We start from the raw sequence: 25,097 nt of genomic DNA on the forward strand, positions 1-25,097 counted from the left end.
GAAAATCCTAGGGACCCGAAGAATTAGGCTAAAGCCACTCTGCCTGTGCTCCATCAACGGAACAACAAAGCCCGGACAGTACATATGTTCACAACATGGCATACTAAATATTTCAAGCTCACTGTTGAGGCCTACTGCTCAGAAGATTCCTGTCAAGATATTACTGCTCATTGACAATGCACCTGGTCCCCCAAGAGCTCTGACGGAGATGCATGAGGAGACGGATGTTCTTTGCACACCTGCTGATACAACATTCATTCTTCAGCCTATGGATCTAGAAGTAATTTCAAGTCTTACTATTTTAAGAAATATATTTCGTAAGACTATAGCTGCCACAGATAGTGATTCCTCTGCTGGATCTGGACAGAGTAAATTGAAAACCTTCTGGAAAGGATTCACCATTCTGGATGCCATTAAGAACATTCGTGATTTACAGAAAGAGGTCAAAATATCAATATATCAACATTAACAGGAGTTTGGAAGAAGTTGATTCCAACCCTCGCGGATGACTTTGAGGGGTTCATGACGTCCGTGGAGGAAGTCACTGCAGATGTGGTGGAAACAGCAAGAGAACTAGGAATAGACATGGAGCCTGAAGATGGGACTAAACTGCTGTGATCTCATGATCAAACTTGAACGGATGAGGAGCTGCTTCTCGTGGAAGAGCAAAGAAAGTGGTTTCTTGAGATGGGATCGACTCCTGGTGGAGAGGCTGTGGAGATTGTTGGGATGACAACAAAGGATTTAGAATATTACATACACTTAGTTGAAAAAGCAGCTGCAGTGTTTGAGAGGACAAACTCCAATTCTGAAAGAAGCTGGACTGTGGGAAAGAGGCTATCAAACGGCATTGCCTGCTACAGAGAAATCATTCATGACAGGAAGAGTCAAATCGATGCAGCAAACTTCACTGTTGTCTTATTTTAAGAAACTGCCCCAACGTTTAGCGCCCACCAGTCCAAGGCAAGCCCCTCCACCAGCAAAAACATTACAACTCACTGAAAGCACAGACGATAGCATTATTAGCCATACTTTGCACATTTAACAGACTATAGCATAATGCAAACATAGCTTGTATGTGCACAGGTAAACAAAAACATTCGACTTGTTCTATCGGGATCCTCATTTTCTTTCAGTGCTGTGGAAGGAACCTGCAGTATCTCTGAGGTGTAGCTGTATTCGGAAACCTTTTCAGAAACTCAAAGGTTGGGGCCTATAACTCACAAATTCTTATGTTCTTAGTTCCTGGCACTTTGTAGGTCCTCAATAAAATTGAAATACATAAGTGAACAAATAAGCCAACCTACACACTAGTGTGAAGAGGGAGAAATATGTGGAATATATTTTCAACCTCAAATAAAAGATACCTTTGTTGGTCGTGCCCCCTGTAAGGGAGGGAGTGGACACAGAAGCACGAAACCATCAGAATCCCCTATTAATGTTATTGGTAATCAGTAAAATAGACCTATATAAATCCAGGATTTGAATGGATTCTGACACAGGCTGGATTACAGTTTTACCTACGTAACGATGAGCAAATCACTTAGTCTCGGCATTTTTCAAACACAAGGTGTTATAATGCGAAACATACCATTATTTGTATGTTAATTATATATTGTTATATGACAAATTACCCCCCAAATTCAGCAGCATAAAACGTTTATCTCACACAGTCTCTGAGAGTCAAGAATCTGGAAGTGGCTTGGCTAGGTGGCTTTTTTTTTTTTTTTTAAGATTTATTTATTTTAGAGAGAATGTGCACATGAGTGGGAGGGGCAGAGGGAGAATTTTTTTTTTTAATATTTATTTATTTATTTTAGAGAGACGGGGGTAGGGCGCAGGGGTAAAGGGAGAGAATCCCAAGCGGACTCTGTGCTGAGTGTGGCTTGGCTGGGTGGTTCCTCTTCAGGGTTTCCCCTGAGGCTGCAGTCATCCATTGGCTTGACTGAGGCTGAAGGATCCACTTCCAAAATGTCTCTCTCACATGGCTATTAGCAAGAAGCCAAGTGGGTCTCTCCAGAAGGTTGCCTGAATGTCCTCATGACAGCTGCTTTCCCTGAGTGAGTGATTCAAGGAGGGGTGGGGGGTGGGAGTAGAGTAGATGCAGAAGCCTAGCCCTGAAATGCCTTTTATAACCTGGGCTTGAAAGTGACCCGCTCACACTTGTGCCGTTTTGTATTAGTCACACAGACCAACCCAGATCCAACGTGGGAGGGAACTACACAAGAGAATAAATCTAGGAGATGGAAACATGATGGGCCACCTTGGAGGCTGGCTACCAACAATGCGTCACTAACAAAAAAGAACCCAGATAATAATACCATGACAAGGCTTTCTTATTACTTGGAACTACTATTTTATACTGTATTAACCATGCCTTTTATTTTTTGATGCTTTGACATGTTAGGACCTCACTGACCCTATAGGGACTGGCCCTCCCAGGGTTAGCTAATTCCTAGAGATAGCAAACAACTCACCTGGGAGTGTGCCTTTATTTGCACACCAATCAATCCAGAGCCAATACCCCAACCACCTCCTTTATGGTAATCTTACACTCTGGGCCACTATCTGCCTGCCCAAATACCTCAGAGCCAGGTATCAGACAACTAGGAACAGTCCCTATGTTCCAGAGCACACCAAAATTATTCCCATTAGCCAACCTTGCCCTGCTCCTTCTCATAGAAACCACAATAAAGGGAGCCTGGATGGCTCAGTCGCTTAAGCGTCTGCCTTTGGCTCAGGTCATGATCCCAAGGGTCCTGGGATGAAGTCCCGCATCGGGCTGCCTGCTGAGTGGGGAGCCTGCTTCTCCCTCTCCCTCTGTCCCCCCTCCCCCCTGCTCATGCTCTCTCTCTCTCAAACAAATAAATAAAATCGTAAAAAAAAAAAGAAAAAGAAACCGCAATAAAGGCCCTCACCTACATTTCCCCTGCTCCCCTACCTCCTGAGTGACCCAGGTGCTTCCCCACGGAAGCAAGGCACGCCATGCCTCCTGTGTCTAGAGACCTGTGAGGAAAACAGACTTCTTCCTTCATGACAGTCATCTCCATGTCTGTGTGTCGAATTAAAACAAGTCCTAGGACCCTTAAAACATATACTTATCCAAAGAGCATTTTAGGCCTTTTTTTGGAGTTAGAGGCAGGAGGGGCATGCTGAAGAACAGCCAGTGTCAGCCTTTTTCATCTGACTTCAGCTCTAGTGTCATCTTCTTCCTATCCGGAATCACATGGCCCCTGGAAGTTAATCAGCTTCTGTTCAAAGTCAGCATGAAGTTTCCGACAATTTTGGTTCACACCTTAGTGATTAGTCCTGTGCTTTGCATGAATTGGTCACACCAGGCCTCTCACTGCATTAAAACTTCTTCCATTTATTCCAAGGCATGTGATAGCTTTCCCTTCATTCATGTGCCCTGTTTGGTGTTTGACAGGCAATCCTTGTGCACTAATCTCAGCATGCCAATAAAACCTCATTTACCAGTGGTTATCTTGCTTTCTTTCTTAGTTCCAAAAAGCCCTTGGTTGCTGCTTTGCAAAAATATATGGCCTCACATTCATTCCTTCAGTGGCAAACCTTTGCTTCACTAATACCAAAATTAACCATGCTACTCTGCATCTGTACCTGTCTGTATACAAAATAACCTTTCATTTCAGCACCAAATTACAGTGTAATCTTTTTGAAGACATTTTAAATAGCATGCACACGGTATCCCCAATGCATATTACTCAACAGGGCTGATGACAAGTGTGTCACATGAACATGTGACAAGAGGAGTGACGTCACAGTCACTGTCTAGCATCACTGATAAGACACTGATATTAGATACACTCCAATCCTGAAAAATGCATCCCCAAATTGATGAAATAAAGGAACACCTTCCAATACAAGGTACTTACCTAGCTTCTGGCCCCACAGTAAATGCTTAATACATGTTCACAATCAACAACAACAAACTCTCAGCAAATAAGGCTCCTTGGTGCAAAGAAGGTCAGGAATGTTCTGGTCTTCTCAGACATGGCTCTGCCGGGGACAGAGGCTGTGGCAGTAGAAGGGCACCACCTCAAAAGCCCCTGGTCTCCTGTGCAAGGGTTGGGCCTGGAGAAGGGGCAAGCTCATGCTTCTCGATCAGCAAGGAACGAAGAGGCACCATCGGGGCTGAGTATAGTCTCTCTAACATGAAAGAGGCAGGAGCCTCCCACACAGACCAAGAAATCTAGAGAAAGGCAGCTAGCATTTATTAAGTACTTACTGTATTTAGAGCTTTAATTAATACTCATTTAGTGCTCACATCAGCCCTGCAAAGTAAACATCAGCCCATTTTACAGAAAAACTGGAACTCAGTCAAGTTATTTTATGAAGCCCAGGGTTTGCACCTGGCCCCACTCGCAAGCCTGAGCTGTTCCTGCAGTTCTGTCGGGACACCACGGGTAAAGAACAAGTCCTACTATGTATCTCTCTCCTCCTGCACTATTTCTGCTTCTGATAATCAAATGTCGTGTGATGGAGTCTTCAGAATTTTTTTCTTTTTTTTTTTTTTTAAACAGCAGAGGGTTACAGCTATAAAGGGTATACACTGAGCAGATGAATGTTGTAAATAAAACTGCCCTCTGGAACATCAAAATCACTTAATATGCTCAACTCCTTTGGAAGCACGTAGTGCAGAGAACTGTTATGCTGATTACCAATAATTATAATCCATTCATTAAGGAAAAGTCTCTAAGGGCTTCTACAAAGGAACACTTCATGGCTGAGATGGAGTTACTCGGTGTACTTGAAAATAATGAAGCTACTGTTCTTTTAAAAATTATCTAATTTAGGCTTTTCACTGATTTACACTGTGCTTCTCTACAAGGACTCTGAATGAAAGAGGTTTTGCTGAATTTAAATGGAGCCTTTCTCTCAAAGGTCCAGAGCAACTTGGCACTGATCATTGACATGCCGGCTCCTGTAGAGTAGGGATGAGAGGAGAGAGTTTCAGGGAAGAACTGAGATCTGAAAGAGATATCCCTGGAAGTCTCTGCTTTTCTTAAACACTTTGATTCCAAAGAACTTGTTTCTCCAAAGATTCTTGAGATTCACTGGACATCTGTAGAGAGAAGGCACTAGAATTTACTGAGAGCAGCCTTAAATCCCTTAGAAACAAAGTTAATATGAACATGTAGGGGTTGTGAACTTCATATGGGTCAAGTGCTCCATGAGCTGAATGCTTTCTCATTTTAGTTACATCCTTTCAGGTACAAGAGGCCATCCGAGGTATGGATGCAGGGGGCTATAGACGAGCCAGGCATCTTACATAAATCCAGGAACAGGAATCATAATTGGGCCTTTTCAAACCCACTCTAAGAAGGTACCCAGCCAGCAGGAATTTCATGACTCTTTCCACAGGGGACCAGCCTTCCTCTTTGCATCCATTAATTTGCTTTCAATTATAAGAAACAAAAAACCCAATTCGAAGTGCCTTAAACAGTATGGAAACTTATTGTCTCACAAAACTGGAAATCCAGCTATAAGGTGGGTTTCAAGGTTGTGTGATCCAGTCAACCGTGTCCTCTGTGATCCGGGTTCTTTCCTCTCCATTCTGCCCTCCAGGTCAGCTTCCTCCTCAGGCTGATTCTTTTTGGATAGGATCATGGGTGGTGGATAGTGGAACTATGGGCTACATGGCTCCTCACTGACATTTTCAAAAGAGAAATGTTCCCCCAGCAGTTCCAGAAACCTTTACCTCACAGTATCATTGACCTGACTTAAGTCACATGACATTTGTAAACTAATCCCTTCTGCCAACTGCTCTTGACCTAGTTCTAGTTCTGGTCACTAACAAGGAGTATAAGATTACCATGCTTAGTTTAGACTTCCCAGGGTATATCCCCAGAGTGAAGTCAGAGGTGTGGGTGGTGTGGGGAGAGGAAGGGGATGGGAAAAAAGGAAAACTGAAAACAGTTCCTAAGTTATTGCCTGAAGTAAATAGGTAGACACTGAAGCCATATGGTAGTTCTTGAAAGAAAAACAGGTTGGGGGGGTGGCGGTGGGAATCAAGAGCACTGTTTTGGATGTGCTGGTTTTGAAACACCTATTAGATATTCAAATGAAGATGCCATGTAAGCCACGGGATATAGGAATTTGGAGATCAAGGGAGGGGTCAGGGCTGGAGTTATAATTTTGAGACACATCAGCATATAGCTAGAATTTAAAACCTGGGGAATGGAAGAGATCAATTAAAGAAATTACAGACAGAGGAAATGAAGTGAGGATCCAAGGCCAAGGGCTGGGGCACTTAGTACCTACACGTAGAACTGAAGAAGAGAAGCCAGCACAGGGCCAAGAAGCAACAATCAGCAAGGCAGGAAGAAAACCAGAAACACGTACTGTCCTGGAAACCAAGAGAAGCAAGTGGTTCTTGATAGAGAGAGAAATGAGTTATGCCCAATGTCGGGAGGCTGAGTATGAGAGGGAAAGGGGTGAGCGCAGAATTGGCACCTGGAGTCACTTGGACACAAGTTTCAGTGGAGTGGGAGGACTGAGGCCTATGTGGAACAGGCAGAGGAAAAATGGAACGTGGTGGGGTGACAGCGTTTAATTTGGACAACTCTCCTGAGAAGTTTTTCTGTGAAGGGTAACAGAGAGATGGGCGGTAACTAACGGGGGAAAAGAGGCCAAAGCAGGAGGTTTTAACGAAAGAAGATCCTGGAGGGTATCTAACGTGCTGACAGGAATGACCTATCAAGAGGAAGATGCAGGAAAGAATCATCGCCGGAGCGAAGACATGGAGAAGTCAAAAAGAGACAGGATTCAGTGAGCAGGTGGAGGAGCTGGCATGCTATAGAAGCAGGGCTACTTCACTCGGGAGGAAAGGCAGGGAAGGAGCGCACATGCCAAGTCACGTGGTTGATATGGTGAAAGATAAGGGAATTCCCACCTGTTTCTATTTCTGTCACGGAGTGGGGGGCAAGGTGATCATGAGAAATGGGAGGAGGAGTTGTGAAGAGAAATGAAGGTGTCAAGCAGCATTCGGTGTCAAAGCATTCGGTGAGATCAGGACATAAATAAACAGACGAGGAGGGTGTATGAGGACTGCTCAGTAGTCAGACGTAATGAAAGATACGAACAGGGGAGTGGATGAGTAAGGTGGAGGGAAGCACAAATTGAGCTTCAAAAAGGCGAGGAAATGGGCCCAGGGTCACAGACTAATGGGCAGGAAGGCGGCGATTCACACTGAGGCCCAAGTGACTTCACGCTCCGTGCTCTTTCCACGCTGCGAGTCCCTCAGGCACAACTGATCGACCCAGTACAAAGACAAAGCTGCAGGTAAAGTGCGTCTACAAAGAAAGATTCCTTGAGCCCCACAAACGTGACTGCTGTGGGACCCTGATTTTGTTATGACCTACAAAGAATCTAGGAGGATGCCTCAGTATTTCACCCTTCCCGATGCCGCCCAGGGATGTCATCCTAACCCTCCCGTTCTCCTTTGGATTGCCACCTACAGGCCTGTCGGCTTATTTCCAGTCTCTAGTGCCCCTGACTTCCGGACTGCTAAACACGGTCTTTGTGAAATTCGGATTAGTTCTTCCACTGCACAAAATCCTAGCACCACGCACAAGACTCTTCTTCACGATTCAGCCACATTCCCCTGGCCTCCCCCACAGCTCGTGCCGCAGCCCTGTTATTTACCATTCCACAGCCCTGACAGCCCTTTTCATGCTTCTACACCTTTGGGCATGCTGGAGCTCTCCTTGAAACGTCTGTCCTCGGCCCTGGTTCACACGACACACTCCCATTTATCCAGTTCCAGTGTCCCTTCCCCAGAAGAGCTTTCCTTCTCCATCTCTCCTTCATCCTCCTCCACCATTCCCAGACAACCGCTATAGGGGCTTTGGCCGTACTGCATTAAAATTCTCTATTTCTCTCCTTATCCTCCACATCAGAGCACAGCATCTACCTGACTCATACTAGGTGCTCAAATCCTGTGTTGAATGCTGAATGAGAGTGAATTTAGCTGTTCAATACCGAAGATGATGAAATGAGCTGAACTGCTTTTAGTGGGGCTCAGTGTCTCACACCACATTTGTCATGTTCCCAAGGAATGTCAGAGGGATACAGAATCCATCTGCATCCATAGCACCTTTCACAACCTGCTCTGAAACCCAACATTTCGAGGCTGCTTTCAAAGTCAGAGGTTACTGAACAAGCTTACTACATAAATGGTGGATACATTACGCAAATGAAACATAAACAGCCTGACCAGGCCGCTGGAGGACACCGGCTGAGACCGTACAGAAGGAGGTGGGCCGGGGCCCAGCAGGTGTCTGCAGGAGCTGTGATGGCTCGGTCGTCCAGGAACAACCGGTCTGACGTCTTCGGCGACGCCAGGAGCCTGCCGGCTCTCTCCCCAGTCGCGGTACGTGCTACACAGCGTCTGTATGTGCTGTGGCCAAAGAGAACTGCTCACTCCTCCACCCGCATGACACAGACGGTACAGATGGGAGCATGCTTCCTCATGACAATGTGCAATTATGCCCAGTTCCTCCAGCTGTAACAATTACTAGGAGAAAACCCCAGGGAAGGAAACAGTCCTGGCCGAAAAGGCTCTTCCACACTGGCACACACCACTAAGTTCTCCCCAGGGTGGCTGCGGGAGCCACGGCCTCCAGCCCCTTTCACAGTCCGTCCCGGAACCCACAGAGGTGAAAAGCATTCGGTGAGATCAGGACATAAGGCAATCATCAAACGGGATATATCTAAGTAAGAAAATACCAAGGCTTTATTATTCTTTTTTTTAATATAAAGACAGCCCTGTTGTCGGCCACATGGAAGGACGTGCACAGTTCCCGTGAGTCAACAAGACATCCCTGCTTCAGACTGCATATACCATAATGCCAAAGAACGGACGCCAAGGGGAACGGGGTAATGCTCTCATCTTCATAGCAACAAAATGCAAAATAAGACAAAAATTAAATGGACTTAATTAATGCTGGACATTCCCACAGGGAAAAGAGCAGAGGATTTTCAATCAATCAGTAGTTGGAGACCATAACAATTCCATTAAGCTGAGCCACCCCTCGCTCCTCTCTCTGGCTCTCCCCATGTGAGGCACCACAGTCTGGAACCAACAAAGCTGGCAGCCAGGAGCTCTTGCTTCAGAGTCCACCGAGATAAGCGGGGGGCAAGGTCTTGGAAGACCAGATAATTGGGCTTTGGTGAGGCACCTACGTGCAGCAGTGTCGCATATGGAAGTTGACAACATACTCAGCATTAGTCCTCTGCACCGAAATAGCAAAAGGCTCAAACGGGTGAAAGGTGAAGGCAACAAGGCGTCGCACTGTGTGGTTGATGGGGCGGCCCAGTAAGCCTGCCTGGATCTCAAACTTGAGCAGACCAGAGTCCCGGGCATAGAACCTGAACAGAACAAGGAGAGAAAGAGAAGATGGTATAGATATTCACCACCATCTGGGAATCTGCACAGCACGGGAATGCAGCAACTCGTTATTTAATCTTACAGTATCTCCTCTTATATCAGCCCCAGGTTACCAGAAATGCAAAACCGCCTTCGTCTGAGCAACTCATTTATGCACAGGGGCATTATGAATTTTACTGCGCTGTCCTGAATCACTGGGTCATTTCTCTTTCCCAAGATGACCCTTCGTCACGGCCTTAACTACAGCCTATCCTTTTCCAGAAAAGCTGCCCCGAGACTGTCTAGGCCAGGCTAGAAATGAAATGCAAGCCACGTGTATACTTTTAAATTTCCATGTAGCCACATTAAAAAAGGTAAAAAGAGAAAGGTGAAATTAATTTTAGTAATATATTTTATTCAACCCAATACTGGTATCTAAACTATTACTGTTTCAACCTATAATCCAGGTAAAAAAAAAAAATTAATGAGGTATTTCACATTTGTTTTTTGTATTAAGCCTTTGAAATCTGATGTGTGACACGTGAGCACGTCTCAATATAGACTGGTCACATTTTAAGCGCTTAACAACCACAAGTGGTGAGTGGTTACTATCCTGGACAGCGCAGATCTTGGCCCATATTTGAGTTTTTCATTTTTAAGAATAGATTCTTTCGGAAGGTCCTTCTTTTTCACACACAAAAACAAAATACTAAGTAGTTCTTCATTTTTCATCTAATACTTCCATTCATCCCCATACTTAAAGACATTTTCCCATACGCAAAATAAGCGTCCTTGGGTATCAGGAACTAGAGATGTTCAGGGGTTGGGGCTGAATTAAGGGAAGTCCTAGAAAATGAAGAGCTCTGAATTAGAGAGGTCTATAACTTCCCTTTTGGAAAGCAAACATATGGCAGATATAAAGATATTCATAGCCTCTGGCTCAATAATCCCAGTTCCATGAATTTATATCCTCAGAATTTAATTTAAATGGAGGACAGAGTGATATGGATAAAGACAGCAACTCCAGCACAGCTCCCATGTAAAAATGCAGGAGAATAAAGGCTCAGTGACAGGGGACTAGTTCAGTCAACTGCGGTACATCTAACTGAGGGAATAACATGCTGTCATTAGGACTGTAACTCTGAGGACTATGTAACAACACACACAAAAAAGCAGGCTACAAAGAACGACGCTAACCAGGATTACAACAATGTCCATGTGAACATGTGTACTGACAAAGACTAGAATGGAACATACAATACAGGTGTTCAAGTCATGGCATTTCCTCTTCCAATGCCTTTAGTATCCGCACATTTCTCATTTTAAATTAAAAATAAGTGAAAAACCCCTTTAGTCAGCGGCAATAGGCATTCCCAAATTTGTTACTTAGGTTACTCTCTTTTCAAACTAGAAAGGCAGGTTAGAAAGGAGAGGAATGTATCTCATGCTACCCTGACAATATCAAACGAGGCCCGTGATATGCTTTTATGTGTGAAAACCACAGTCACCTTACCCACACAGTCCCCAACACACAAAGGGCTTGTAAGGTAAAGTGGGTTGTTTGAGCTTCTAAATCTAACTACCAGTTCACAGGAAATGTGCGAGGATGAGAGAAATCGTAAATACTCCTCCAGGGATGCAGTGAGCAGACTCCAGAATGTGGGCAACACTACAGGACAATTTCACTGCCAGGAACATAAGAGGGAAGCAGAACCTATAGGATAAAATGGACTTAAGGGAGTAGCGACCAAATGCAATGTATGATCCTGATGGGAACAAATGGAACCATAAAAAGGATATTTACAAGACAACAGTAAAATGTGAAAACTAGGTACTTGGTGGTCGTCATAAAGTTTTGATAATTTTCTTAAGACAGAATAATGGTATGGAGGTTTTATTTTTCTAAGTCCTTATTTTTTAGAAATTCATGCCGAAATATCTATAAGTAAAATGTTATAAAATCTGAGATTTGCTTCAGAATAATCAAGGGTGGCAGTTGGGGGGGGGGGGAGTGGATGGAAAGAGATGACAACATTGACCATGAGTTGATAACTGTTAAAACTGGGTGATGGGTACGTGCAGGTTCATTATACTCTTCCACGTTTTATATGTTAAAAAAAATTAATTTATATATTTATAATTTATAAATAAATTCTATAATTAAAAAAAAAATTAACTGGTTTTTGGAACATGGCTGCAATTTCCCAAAGGAAATACCATGAGCGGTGATTAACTGTTTAGAATGTGTTACACAAGCCTATTTAATACACAATGAAGCTGGATCATGAAACACTACCCACCACTGTTCCCATGTGAAAAAGGCCTTCCACTCTCCAGCTAAGGGTTCCAGGACCACACCTCCCCTGAAATCACCCCATGGGTGGTGGCGGTACCAGGTCCTCTCCCTAGGACCTAACACAGCACACAGCACAACACAAGCTCCCAAAACGGAGAGAAGGGGGGGTCTGTGGAGTGGACATTTGTGAGGGAAGGACTGCTTAGTTTTCAAGGTTCTAGCAGTAACACAGTAGTCTACACTCCAAAATTTCTCAAGTGAGGAAGCAGGAGTTTCTCCAAAACCTGCCTGTTCCCCCAAATTATCTCTGCTATCTTTTCTACTAAATAACATGAGGGGATAAAATCATTTGAGTGAAATAAAATTAGAAAGTCTCAACTATAAACACTACTACGAAATGGTGTGTGCTTTCCTACCCTGGATACCTTTAAAAAGGAACAACACTTATCTGAATTGGATGTTTTGACGAGAAGCAAAGAGCAGAACTACTTAATTTATGAGCCTAGTGCCTACATGATCAAAAGCACTCACCACATTATAGAAACAGCTTGTCCTTCCAATTCAACCCATGAGTACAAGTGGGCACAGTCACAGTGGAATGAGGTCCAAGGAGAGAGAGAGAGAGAAAGCGGGCCATCTTTAGCCCTTAGGCAGTTAGCAGCTGAAGCAGTGATGGTGTACCTGATAGGGTGATCTCCACAAGTCTTGGGTCGCTCCATGACAGACACCCACTTGTCATCGTAGCTGAAGAGAGACAAATCAAGGTAGGGGCTACCGCTGTAAGACTGGGCACTGATGGGGAGCTGGCCCAGCAGCCGGCGCACTGCCTCTGTGTGCCCTCCGTACTTGGCATTTACAATAGTGTCTTTAAACCTAAAAGAAAGCACCAGTGAGGAAGGCTGCGTTAGCAGGCACGCAAAGCTGCCTTGGATTTTAAATTGATAAAACATGTCTAAAAACAACTCATTCTGTAAATAGAAATCTAGATAGTGAAGGAAGTCAGAACTCTCACACATCCCAAATCTGCCTGGCTACAAATATTCTCAGAAAACAGGGGCGCCTGGGTGGCTCAGTCGGTTGGGCGGCTGCCTTCGGCTCGGGTCATGATCCCAGGGTCCTGGGATCGAGCCCCGCATCGGGCTCCCTGCTCCGCGGGAAGCCTGCTTCTCCCTCTCACACTCCCCCTGCTTGTGTTCCCTCTCTCACTGTGTCTCTCTCTGTCAAATAAATAAATAAAATCTTTAAAAAAAAAAAAAAAATATTCTCAGAAAACAGAATTTGAAGTGGGAACATTAAATTACTTTAGAAAAGTTAACAAAGACTCTCCAAACAAGCTTAAAATGAGTGTAACTATTCTATGACAACACTTCTGATACTCAAATCTACTTCCCCCAAATAACAGCCTCAGCATTAGAAAGGAGTTACAGAGCGCAGAGAATCCCATGGAGAAGAGCAGCCTCTCTCTGACTCTTCTTGGGATCAGTTATAAGCCAACTTTCATCAAAACTTTCGATAAATTCCTTATCCCTCGTTTCAAGTCTCGGAGCTAGCTGCCTGTACTCCCACAGAAACATCGGTATCCAAAGACCAGGAACATGGACACAGAGTCACGTATCTCACTTACTTTTAGTAATAATAACAAGAGAGCAATTTTTTCTCACAACTGTCATGAATACTAAATTTAATACCCTTTGACCAAGTATTTCTACTCTTCTAGAAATTTACCCGAAGGAAGCAATCCCACATGCAGAAAAATCTGTGCACATTCAATACAGCACTGTTTATGATAATGATAAATATATGGAAAATTAAAAACCTACTGGAAAACTGTAATTTTCAAAGATTACACAGTTACAGAGAAAATGTTTATCATAATGGTAAGTAAAAGAAACAGGCTACATTCTGTCTACACAGTATGATTAAAAAACAAAGAAAAAGGGGTGCCTGGGTGGCTCAGTTGGTTAAGCGTCTGCCTTCAGCTCAGGGGATGATCCCAGAGTCCTAGGATAGAGCCTTGCATCGAGCTCCCTGCTCAGCAGGGAACCTGCTTCTCCCTCTCCCTCTGCCTCTGCCGCTCCCCCAGTTTGTGCTCTCTGGCTCGCTGTCAAATAAATAAAATCTTTAAAAAAAAAAAAAAATTCAGGCCTAAAAAAAGACAAAGAAATATATCAAAATGATAATTGTGTTTGTGTAATCACATTTGATTTTAATCTTTTCACTTTCCCATAGCTTCTTAAAAAGAATGTCAAATATCAGTAATATATTTTTAAAAATCTCTATATCAAAGCATATTGTATGGTTTGTTTTTTTTTTTAAAGCATATCGTATGGTTTAAAATTCAAGGGGAAAATAGTATTTTTAATCCAGGGAGAAAATATAACATTTCATCCCTGAAATTAATGGAATGAAAACTAATGAAATAAATTTAAAAACTTGGGGCACCTGGGTGGCTCAGTTGGTTAAGCGACTGCCTTCGGCTCAGGTCATGATCCTGAAGTCCCGGGATCGAGTCCCACATCAGGCTCCCTGCTCAGCAGGGAGTTTGCTTCTCCCTCTGACCCTCCTCCCTCTCATGCTCTCTGTCTCTCATTCTCTCTCTCGCAAATAAATAAAATATTAAAAAAAAAAAAAAAATTAAAAAACTTGAACGTTCCCAACTTTGTGGAGGCTAGAAAGCTTGATGAGATGGGTTCTGATTTTTGTCTTCACCATTAACCTGTGATATTGGACGGAAATCAACAGTTCTCAGTTTCCCCCAAAGAAAGCCTAGCTCTCAGTACTGCTTTTCTATTACTCCTCTTGACAGTAATTTTCACAGCCTCAGTGTAAATCATAAAATTAAATCTTGGGCCAAAGAGAACTTCTTTCTTTCCCTTTGGATGAGCTGGAATCAAAGACTGTGGGCTCTCTGGTTTTCAGCTCCTTTTCAGCCAAGATCTAGTACTACCTCTCATAATCCACACTCTGCCTTGCCTAGCTCACTGGCTTCAAATGATGGGGGCTGGCCCACGGCTGCATGATGATCATAAGTCACAGCCTCCACAACAATCTCTAGGTTGAAGCAGTTCATCTTCCCCAGAGGCACTACCAGCTCCACTCTCCGTGCTCCTCACTGACAAAAACATGAAGCAGTTATCCCTGGGACGTCCTCTGGCGTTTAACTCCTGGCTCACTGTCACTCTGCCCAGTTATGCCTCTCTTCAATTCATGGGCACTCCTAAATTCATAGAGATTATCCTTCCAGCACCTCCAGTACTAGGTCCCACAACCTCTCCTACACTTAATCAATTCCTCCCCACCTTTTCCTAAACCATCAGCTTCCCGCCAACTACATAGTTTCAGGCTATTTCCTGTACCATGCTTTTGTGGTTTATTTTCCAGAGGCTTCCTTAGAAAAGGTATAGGAGAGGTAATTTTTTGAGAACTTTCACATCTGAAAAGGTCTTTGTTCCACCCTATTGGATATAAAATTCTAGACTGGAAATCATTTTTTCCACAGAATCCTGAAGGCATGATTTTATTGGCTTCAAGCTATCTGATGGCTTATTTTTTAACATGTGAAATGTATGTTCTTTATACAAGTTTTTACAATTTTCTCTTTCTCCCCACTGTTCCAAAACTTCATTTTTAAAAGATTTATTTATTTTAGAGAGAGAGAGATAGACCGTGGGGGGAAAGGGGCAAAGAGAGGGAGAAAGAGAATCCTAAAGAGGTTCCACATGGCGCCCAACATGGGGCTTGATCCCATGACCCTGAGACCATGACCTGAGCCAAAATCAAGAGTCGAACACCCAATCCACTGAGCCACCCAGGTGCCCCCTCAATGTTCCAAAATTTCATGATGATATGCTTCAGTATGGGTCTTTTTTTCATTAGGTAGTTGATGGAGCTAATAAAGATTTAATAATTATATATCTGGGGACAAAAGCCATGATTTGCAGCACTTGCCACTTTCTGTGCTGTAAATCCTACTGCTATGGCCAATTTCAAGGTACCAATGTGACATCGCTGAATGTGGGGCTATTGAAAGATGAGCAGTAGTGCTTAACTAGATAGTATTTTCACCATACAGATAAAATAGATACAAATACACTCAAAAGCATAAACAGTAAAGTAACTACAAAATAATTTTTTTAATTAAGGACATGATTTTTTTTTAAAGATTTTAATTATTTGAGAGAGAGAGAAAGACAGAACATGAGCAGGGGAGGAGTAGAGGGAGAGGGAGAAGCAGAGTCCCCACTGAGCTGGGAGCCCAACGTGGGGCTCAATCTCAGGACTCTAGGATGATGACCTGAGCCGAAGGCAGACACTTAACCAACTGAACCACCCAGGTGCCCCCGAAATAATTCATTTTTAATAACGACCGCATTTAGCAATAGCTTGCAAAGATCCCTGAAAGCTTAATAAACTGGCTCTCATGAGCCAGTAGGAGTCAGTGCTAGCACACCACTGAAAGGTCCTGCCAATCTCGAAATTTATGTTCTTCACGACCGAAAAATTATTCACATTATTTCCTCCCCGTCATTTTCTCTACTGCGCCTTGTGGAAATAACCAGATGTTGGACATCCTGGGCAAATTCTCCAATTTCTTTTCATCTTTTCTCTTCCATTTTCCTACTCTTATCTGTTTATTCTATTTTCTTGGAAAATTCCTCAACTGTACCTAACAAAGTTTAAATTTCTCTTCTAGGAATGTTTTTTTTTATAGCTTAAATTATTTCAGTGATTGCAATGTTGTTCCTTTATTCTTTCTACTGTTTGTTTTATTTTGGTCTCTTTCAAAATAAAGATTTTCCTTAAGTAACTCATGATCCTTGGTGTCCCCTTTCTTTTTTTCTTGAACATTTAGTCTAACCTATAATGGATCACTTTCACTTATTTTTACTAAAAGATTACTGGAGACTGTAAAATTGCGCATTTTAGAGCCATGTGCTCACAAGAAATAAAAAATAATTCCAATTTATATAAACACTGTATTTTCAATGCAGCAAAGCATGAAAAGCATGACAAGATGGTTAATGAAATGTTACATTACGATACAGTTCTGTGGGGGAGATAAAATAGATACACGAATTCAAACATAAGAAGAAACAATGTAAAATTTCAAATAGTATTGGCACAATCTGCTCTCTCCTTTATTTTTTGTTTGTTTACTTATTTATTTGACAGGGAGACATCAAGAAAGAGAACACAAGCAGGGGGAGTGGTGCTGAGCAGGAAGCTCTCTCCTTTTTATATCAAATACTGAATACCAAATTCCTGTGGCATCTAGATTCCCCAGGGTTATGTTTTAAAGTGTTGAGTTGGGGCGCCTGGGTGGCTCAGTTGGTTAAGCATCTGCCTTCGGTTCAGGTCATGATCCCAGGGTCCTGGGATTGAGCCCCAAATCAGGCTCCTTACTCAGCAGGGAGTATGCTTCTCCATCTCCCTCTGCCTCCCACTCCTCCTGCTTGTGCTTGCTCTCTCTCTGTCAAATAAATAAGTAAAGTCTGGGGCGTTTGGGTGGCTCAGTCATTAAGCGTCTGCCTGCGGCTCAGGTCATGATCCCAGGGTCCTGGGATGGAGCCCCACATCGGGTTCCCTGCTCGGTGGGAAGCCTGCTTCTCACTCTCCCACTCCCCCTGCTTGTGTTCCCTCTCAGGCTGTGTCTCTCTCTGTCAAATAAATAAAATCTTTAAAAATAAATAAATAATATCTTTAATAAATAAATAAATAAATAATAAAAAATAAAAATGTTGGGTTATACACCATAAACGTATACAATGTTATATGCCAATTATTTCTCAATAAAGCTGGGGGGAAAAGGCTTGTAATAATTTTATTTTTAAAAATCAGTATTTATTTTTAAAAATCAGGGGCGCCTGGGTGGCTCAGTTGGTTAAGCCACTGCCTTCGGCTCAGGTCATGATCCTGGAGTCCCGGGATCGAGTCCCGCATCGGGCTCCCTGCTCGGCAGGGAGTCTGCTTCTCCCTCTGACCCTCCCCCCTCTCATGTGCTTTCTCTCTCTCAAATAAATAAATAAAATCTTTAAAAAAAAAAAAATCAGTATTAAATATACACTGAAAATTGCATTTTCTGCAATTATTCAAATTTAACAGCAAAAAAATTTTAAGATCAACGTAAAAATTAATGTATGAGGATATCTACAGTTGATCAAAATCTTTTGGTGGTATGATACAAAATTCTGAGGATCACAAAGCTGGAACTCCACCTTTCTTCTCAACCTTTATCTTCTCCTCCTGAGTTCCTACAATTTCACGTAATTCCAGATGCATTCTGAAATAACTCTCAAAAAACAGCTTCTTCTAATTACTGGGTGATTTTATTCATTTAACAAACACATAATGAGCTGCTCCCACATGAAAGACACTGGCCTAGGTGCTATGGGTACAGCAGTGAATATAACAGACTAGAATCTCTGCCCTCATGGGAGTTTACTTCTAGTGACTTGATATTTTGTCTCAGCCAGCTGTACCCAGCTTTGTAACTAGTTGATAATGATCTGCCTGATTTTAAAGCTATCTTAAAAGAAGAAAATTCAGGGGCGCCTGGGTGGCTCAGTCAGTTAAGCATCTGCCTTCAGCTCAGGTCATGATCTCAGGGTCCTGGGATCGAGTCTCATGTCGGGCTCCTTGCTCGGTGGGGAGCCTGCTTCTCCCTCTGCCTGCCGCTCCCCCTGCTTGTGCTCTCTGACAAATAAATAAAATCTTACAAAAAAAAAAGAAGAAGAAGAAGAAAATTCAGGGGCACCTGGGTGGCACAGTTGGTTAGGTGTCCAACTCTTGGTTTCAGCTCAGGTCCTGATCTCAGGGTTGTGGGATCCAGCCCCTCACTGGGCTCTGCACTCAGTGCAAAGTCTGCTTAAGAGTCTCTCTCTCCCTCTCCCTTTGCCCCTCCCCCTACTCTCAAAATAAATAAATCTTTAAAAAAAATAATAAAAAGAAGAAAATTCATTCCAAAATGAAAAAAGCAAGTTCTGATCCATGTTCTGCCTCCAAAAATCCTTCTATACCGAACAGAAATGCTTATAAGGCAGAAAATTTATGTGAACCAGAGAAAAAGGAAAAGGCAAGTAACTTGTCTGAAAACCAATATCCATCTATTTCTAACTGAGTACTATGCTTTTATATAAAGATGATGCCACTACATTAATGTATCTGCAGTTCATTTTTTCCAGTGGCAGTTATGCTCATTCTGAGTCATCTGTTCACTCTGGTCTGACCTATCTTGAAATCTAAAGCAGGTATTTTCCCTAACTGGCTAGAGTTGGCAGAGCAATTTAGTTTGTGGCGTCCAATAAGGCACTGACTGACTAGAGTAGGATTCAGCTTGGGCCAATGGCCCAAAGTAACCATTCGTTTCACAATAATATACTCAGATAATTACATCTGAAACTCTGGTTCATAGGAAGACCTGGCTGATGGGGGGTATTAATTTAGAGTGACCCAGGTGTTTGTGGAGGGACTCCAAGTATGAACATCTGAAGGTCTCTTCTTTGGGTTGGTCAATTTCCCTAAGGAAAAATCTCTAACCTCCTCCGGGAGGAGCATAAGCCTGGCTGCCAAATCTGATAAAGGGGACAGGAATCTTACTTTCAGTTTGTTGGTTTTCACTTAATTCTTGTTTTTAGCATGACAAATCTCATCCTTACCTCAGCTGTTCCTCATGAACGTGAAACCAGAGCCTACATGGTTCAGTTTCTCCAGAGACTAAACCTCCAGCCTTCTGCGGAAGTGAGGAAAAGACAGTCACTTGGCAGAGTAGCTTAGAGAAGGGGGCTAGAGGGCCTGATTAGTCCTTTCCAGACCTTCACCCAATCCTCCTGTTTAAGACTACATCTTAGGTTTCTTCAGAGGTACCTAGGGCCTCCAATTCTCCAACTCTTTCCAGAGTTCTCCAGAGCAAGGCAACTTGTTTCTTGATGACTAAGCTCTGCAGTCTTAAGTTTTTGTTCTCTGAAGTGTGCCAAGTTGGTTGCCGATGATCAGTTAGCTTCTCAGCTCCCAACACCGATTCAGAGCTCTCTTCTGTCGCCAATCATCTCCTGTCTCCAATGTCTCTCCTCTCCCGTTCTCTTTGCTCTTGTTATATTTACACCTCTTACTCCTTTATTGTCATTTTAGTGGGGTTTGGGGGTGGAGCAGAAACAAACACATGTGTTCAACACATCATGTTTAACCAAAAGTTCTAAAATTATTTCCTTAGTCATTCACTCAAAAAATACTTAAATGCTTGATAGGACATCATGAACATACAGCAATAAATAATAAAGACACGGTCTCTATCTTTCTACAGCTCTTAGAGCTCTCCTTCCTCTAGGACGAATCACAGATAATGCACAAGTAATTCCACAGGTGCTGAGAGACAGAAAGAGGTTCAGGATGACCCAAGGGGTTACAACAGGCAGACCAAACCAAAGCGAGGTGGGCAGAGAGAATACAGAAAGGGTTTTTTGGAGGACATGGATTGTCTAAAGAAAAATTAAGTCTGTTAAGCCCAGTGGAAGAGCTTACCGGCGCTGGATCTGCCTTGCAAAATTGTTGCTGGAAGCTGAGCAGGGAAACTGGACTTCACTGTGTAGGGTAGCGTTACGGAAGAGGTCGCAGAAGTTCTCAAAGAGTTCTAGAAGCTCATCTGATGTATTCTCAAACACGGCAATCACCTCTGTTGTCACCATATTGTATACCACAAAGAAAGATGCCTGCAGAAGAACAGGGAGAGCTATGAGACAGCTAGGTATACTGCCATGCCTTGGAAACTTACCACTTGGTTGAGAATTCAAACAAGTGAAACAAGCAAACACTTCTGCTCCCACACTAGCATAAAAACATGGCTCCAGGTGGTTCTGGGAGAGGAGGAAGCCTCGGTGCACTTTATCATTCAAGGGCCATCAGTCATGGCCAGTACTGCTGGATTTACCACCATATCTGTGCTGCTAGAATTACTGAGCTGGCCTGCGTATACGTGTAGAAAGGGTTCCAATCTTTCATTTCTTACTCTGCAAATTCAACATTTTTCCTTCCTAGTATTTATTTCCTACTTGCTCCTCAACCCAGCCTGAAATAAAAAGCACTTTTTTAAAATGCCAGATTTAATTTTCCCCTGCTGAGAAAGTGATTGGTCGCCTGTGGCTGCCTGTTGGCAAATTATTTTCTCTTGTATATGTACAGTTGAAAGTTCAATTTAGGGACATTTATTTTCCCTCTTAAGATTTCTAACATGCAGAGAGACACCTGAAGTACACTGTGTCCTAAAACTGCCCAGGCAAGTTGTAACCAAGCAGGGAACTGCTGCTGAACAAATGAAAAATCAGGGAGGCATTTTCCTTTCTTTCTTCATAAATGTTCTTTCAGCCAGGAGCATTTGGAAGATACACTTGAGATTTGTAGCAATTAAGATCAAAGGGAGAACCTGAAAAGCATTCAAATGCCATAGGTGGCAGAGTTACTACCTTCCCTGAATGGGCCCCTGGGTGACTAGCCCTCTAAACCATCAGTGCTCTGCTCTGCCTAACAGGGAAGCTCCAGGAACCCCTGGGTTTTGTCCCAATGAATGTGGCAATGTGAATCAATCTGCAAGCTTTCAACAGGATTCTAGAAGTTTTCAGAACGTTAAGATTAGTACTCCCCCTCCTACGATGGAGTTTAAGTCTCCATCATCAATTCCTGGAGCCACATGGCCCACCTGTTTTACTAGTCATTAGTCATTCCCAGAGCTTTCATTACATGACTTCTGCAGTCACCTGGAAATTAAATATGGCTGTAAATTAAAGAGGCTGGAGAGTAACCTGAGAATAATACCCATAATATTAGCAGGGCTTTGTGTGTAGATGCACTTTTTCTCATTAACCTTATTGGAACCTATCAAATTAAACTGGGGAAGGGGGTAGGAGGATAACTAGGGCAAATTGGGTTTAAAGTTACAAGCTCTGTAAGCAAAACACTGAGCACTAGTACTGAGTCTAGCCAAAATTTATTAGAGCTACCAGAAATAAGTGGGTCATGTTTTAGCAAAGGGAAGAAGGATAATCTCAAATGCGGCTATCAGAGACAACTTATTCCCTCCAAATGACAAAGGTAATTATAGCTCAAACCTAAATAAAAGATTGACTCATGTCCTTTCTATAGACCTGGACAACACTTTAACCCTCTCAGGGCTCCACCAAGATCCATCATAAATATGTGAATATAAAATTACACATACCTTACTAGCCTTCCCTCCAGGGCAGACTGGGAAATACAGAAGGGGACAGAAGTCAAGGGTGTCACTACTAATCTCCCATGACACATAAGATGGACCAGACGCTCATTTGTGATGGTTCAATGGGCAACTTCATCATTAATAGGGAAGAAAAGAATCCAGAAAAACTAATCTCCAACCATATTACTCCCCACCACCCACCTTTTTTTAGAATATGCAAGCTATGATTCAAAAGAAAAATACTGGAAAGCATTTTACCATGGATGGCTGGTAAGGTCTTAGGAAATAGTGTCCTCCACAGTCTCCTATGACAGAACCAACTGCAAGTCAGTGGAAGATACGAGGCTCAGCCCTCTTTGTGGCTGACTGGTTTGCTCTCTATTCTGAATCCCCAAACTTGTTATCTAAGGAGACATTCTGTAAACAGGAGAATAGGGAGCAAAAGTACGGAAAGGTAGGTCTCTTTCTCAACCAACACTAAAGTGGAGAGCTTCTCAAAGAGAAATGCCCCAAAATAGCCTGAATTACAACACGGTGTTTCAACCCAAGAGTCTTGGAAGGTTTCTGTGCCCTTAACACCACTTGATTCCCATTTGAGAAACAGCTCTCTCCCCTCCAAGATCTTTCATCCAAACTGAAATACCCTAGGACCTACAGTCCTGATGATTCACTTGGGGGATCAGAAGTTTCGGCTTCCTTTTAATCTTTTCACTGCTCTACAGCCTATGGTCCAGCACATGGGCAAGGTCAGGGTAAAGTCATAAAACTTAACTGCCAGATTAACTTACCTATTAGTTACCTCCTAAGGATTTTATGAAGAAGTATACTGACATTAACCACTTAAGCAGGAAAGGCCAAATTTTTAGAAAAATTTTTCGGTATGGTGGGCTCATTCTCACTCCTAGATCTAAAGCAGTCAGACCAACAAGCACAGTCTCACAAAGTCAAGGCAGGATTATCCACCGGTAGTCCAAACTTTGACCCTGTAGCACTTGGGCTTCTTTCTCAAGGGAACTGAAAATGCTCTGCAGAAGAATTAGGGTAATAATCACCGAGCTGACCACCTCACATATCAATGACTTGAGTTTTAGCTTCCATTTGTCCAAATAAGTACATGTGGCCGAGAAAAATGGAGCTATTTTAAGTTTGAGGCCCAAGATAACAAAAATTCAAGAGCATGGAAAACGCGAATTCTGAGAGGCTGGCTATAGGCAAAGAGAAACTTTCCCATTTTACCAAGGAGATGGGAGGAGAGCACTTCATACCTGTGATGGATCTGTGACCCGCAGGGTTACCACGTCCTCACTGGTGTACTTGATAAACAGATGGTTTTCGTCCAGAAGCTGCATTTTCCACATGCGCAGCTGCCGCAGCTGGTCAAAATACTGGAAGAAGCGCCTCTTGGCCATCGCACTACCATCCTGCTCTGCCCGGCGCCACAAGTACACGAGCAGTCGGTGTTTCAGGGAGTTGATGAAGGGGTCTCTGAAAGGGTTGGCCATGCCCGTCTGACTGTCCCGCTGCACCTCCGGGCAAACGGCTGACACGGTGAGGAGGTCATCTTCATAGCAGAAGCGGCCGATGGTCCTCACATCAATGAAAGTGCCTTCAGGGGTCACCTGGAAGACATGGATCGTCTGCTGCTGCACCGACAAGATGGCCAGGATGTTTTTGTACAAGTACAGCCCTTGGTTGTGCGACAGGACCACTTTATCACACTTGAAGGTGCGGGTATCACATAAGCGGCCAGTGTGAAGGTCAATGATGTGAAGGGAATAGTCCTCCAGAGGGGACCGTGGGTTGGGGGTCACAGATTCACTGTTCCGATACACCTCGTAAAAAGGAGGGTGCGGCTCATCCGGGAGGTAGGCAGCTGAGCCCACGATGACACACCGGCAGTCGTCGGTGAAGAGGCTACACTCTCGGTTCAGGTGCTCCCCGTTGGCAGCTACGTTGGTAATATGCAGCAGGACAAAAAAGCGTTCAAAGAGCCGGCCGCGGATGTTGACTGACCGCTGGTCATTGCCATTGGACAGGATCTCCCCCTCATAGCCCTGCAGTAAGTCCTCAGCTGCCTGGCAGCCCTGGTATTCATAGATTTCAAGAGAGGTCTGGTCTGAAGAGAAAGCAATAAAGTAGCGCCCATCAGGCGAGAATTTACGCAAGAAACAAGGAGGCTTTTCAACATTGACGACTGTGAAGTTGGGGAAGACATTCTGGTGGAATACTCGGACCTGATGCCAGTGGGTACCTGCCTTGCCTGAGCTGATTCGTCGCTGTTCCAAGCGGTGAATGACATTTTGGTTCTGGATTCTTCGAGGTTTGATGGTGGAAACATGATGATCCATTATCACATCTCTGCGTGGAAAAGTGAAGTCAAGAAAGCAAAACAAAATTGACCAAAACATAAATATACACAAGTCAAAGAGATTTTCCTCCTTATACCCCGGACCTAAGAACTCGCAGGGTGACAGTGATCAGCATTTCTCCTTCCTAGATTATAGTCAGAAAATGGTCCTGACATATCTGATTCTAAAAACAGGTTTGAGGGAAGGACCTAATTCACTAGGAAGCACTCTTAGCTGTTGGGAATATCCAACAGAATAAACATAGAATTACATCAAATTTGTTCAGTGTAAGAGTAACATTTAGTGCACGCTCATTAAAGAAATGTATTTACTGGCTGTTAGGATGTCCATACTACCCTGGGTGGCTCAGTCAGTTAAGTGGCTGCCTTTGGCTCAGGTCATGATCTCGGGGTCCTGGGGTCAAGCCCCGCATCATGCTCTCTGATCAGTCAGCAGTGAGTCTGCTTCTCCCTCTCCCTCTGTGATCTCTCTCTCAAATAAATAAAATCTTTAAAAAAAAAAAAAGTCCATACTACCCAAAGCAATCTATAAACTCAATGCAATCCCTAACAAAACCCCAATGGTGTTTTTTGAAAAAACAGAAAAATTCATCCTGAAACGCACATGTAATCTCAAGGAACCCCAAACAGCCAAAACAATTTTGTAAAAGAACAAAGTTGGAAGACTCAGACTTCCTGATTTCAAAACATATTACAGAGCGAAAGTAATTTAAAAAAAAAAAAAAAAAGTGTGGTACTGGCTTAAAAACAAATATAACAATGGAATAGAATAGAAAATCCAGAAACAAACCCTCACAGATGTTAACTCAAGATTCAGGAAGTTCAGAGAACCCCAAATGTG

At 43.2% G+C, this 25,097-nt stretch overlaps 1 protein-coding gene across 2 annotated transcripts; it reads right to left on the minus strand.

Moving 5' to 3' along the window:
• Positions 1-424: 424 nt before the first annotated feature.
• Positions 425-24,236, minus strand: DET1 (DET1 partner of COP1 E3 ubiquitin ligase). 2 transcript variants are annotated; one of them, XM_081831660.1, is made up of 4 exons: positions 23,154-24,236; positions 20,202-20,389; positions 12,366-12,557; positions 425-712 (listed from the first exon to the last, which is right to left on the minus strand). In XM_081831660.1, exons 1-4 carry the CDS (start codon positions 24,234-24,236, stop codon positions 574-576), a joined length of 1,602 nt encoding a protein of 533 aa, XP_081687786.1. In that variant the 3' UTR covers positions 425-573. The 2 variants fall into 2 exon arrangements, with proteins under 2 accessions (XP_081687786.1, XP_006733177.1); XM_006733114.3 differs by lacking the exon at positions 425-712 and adding an exon at positions 8,732-9,390.
• Between the last annotated feature and the right edge of the window lie 861 nt (positions 24,237-25,097).

The sequence above is a fragment of the Leptonychotes weddellii genome, chromosome 9, assembly GCF_054177405.1.
Source record: "Leptonychotes weddellii isolate Sample4059 chromosome 9, ASM5417740v2, whole genome shotgun sequence".
Taxonomy (NCBI): domain Eukaryota; kingdom Metazoa; phylum Chordata; class Mammalia; order Carnivora; family Phocidae; genus Leptonychotes; species Leptonychotes weddellii.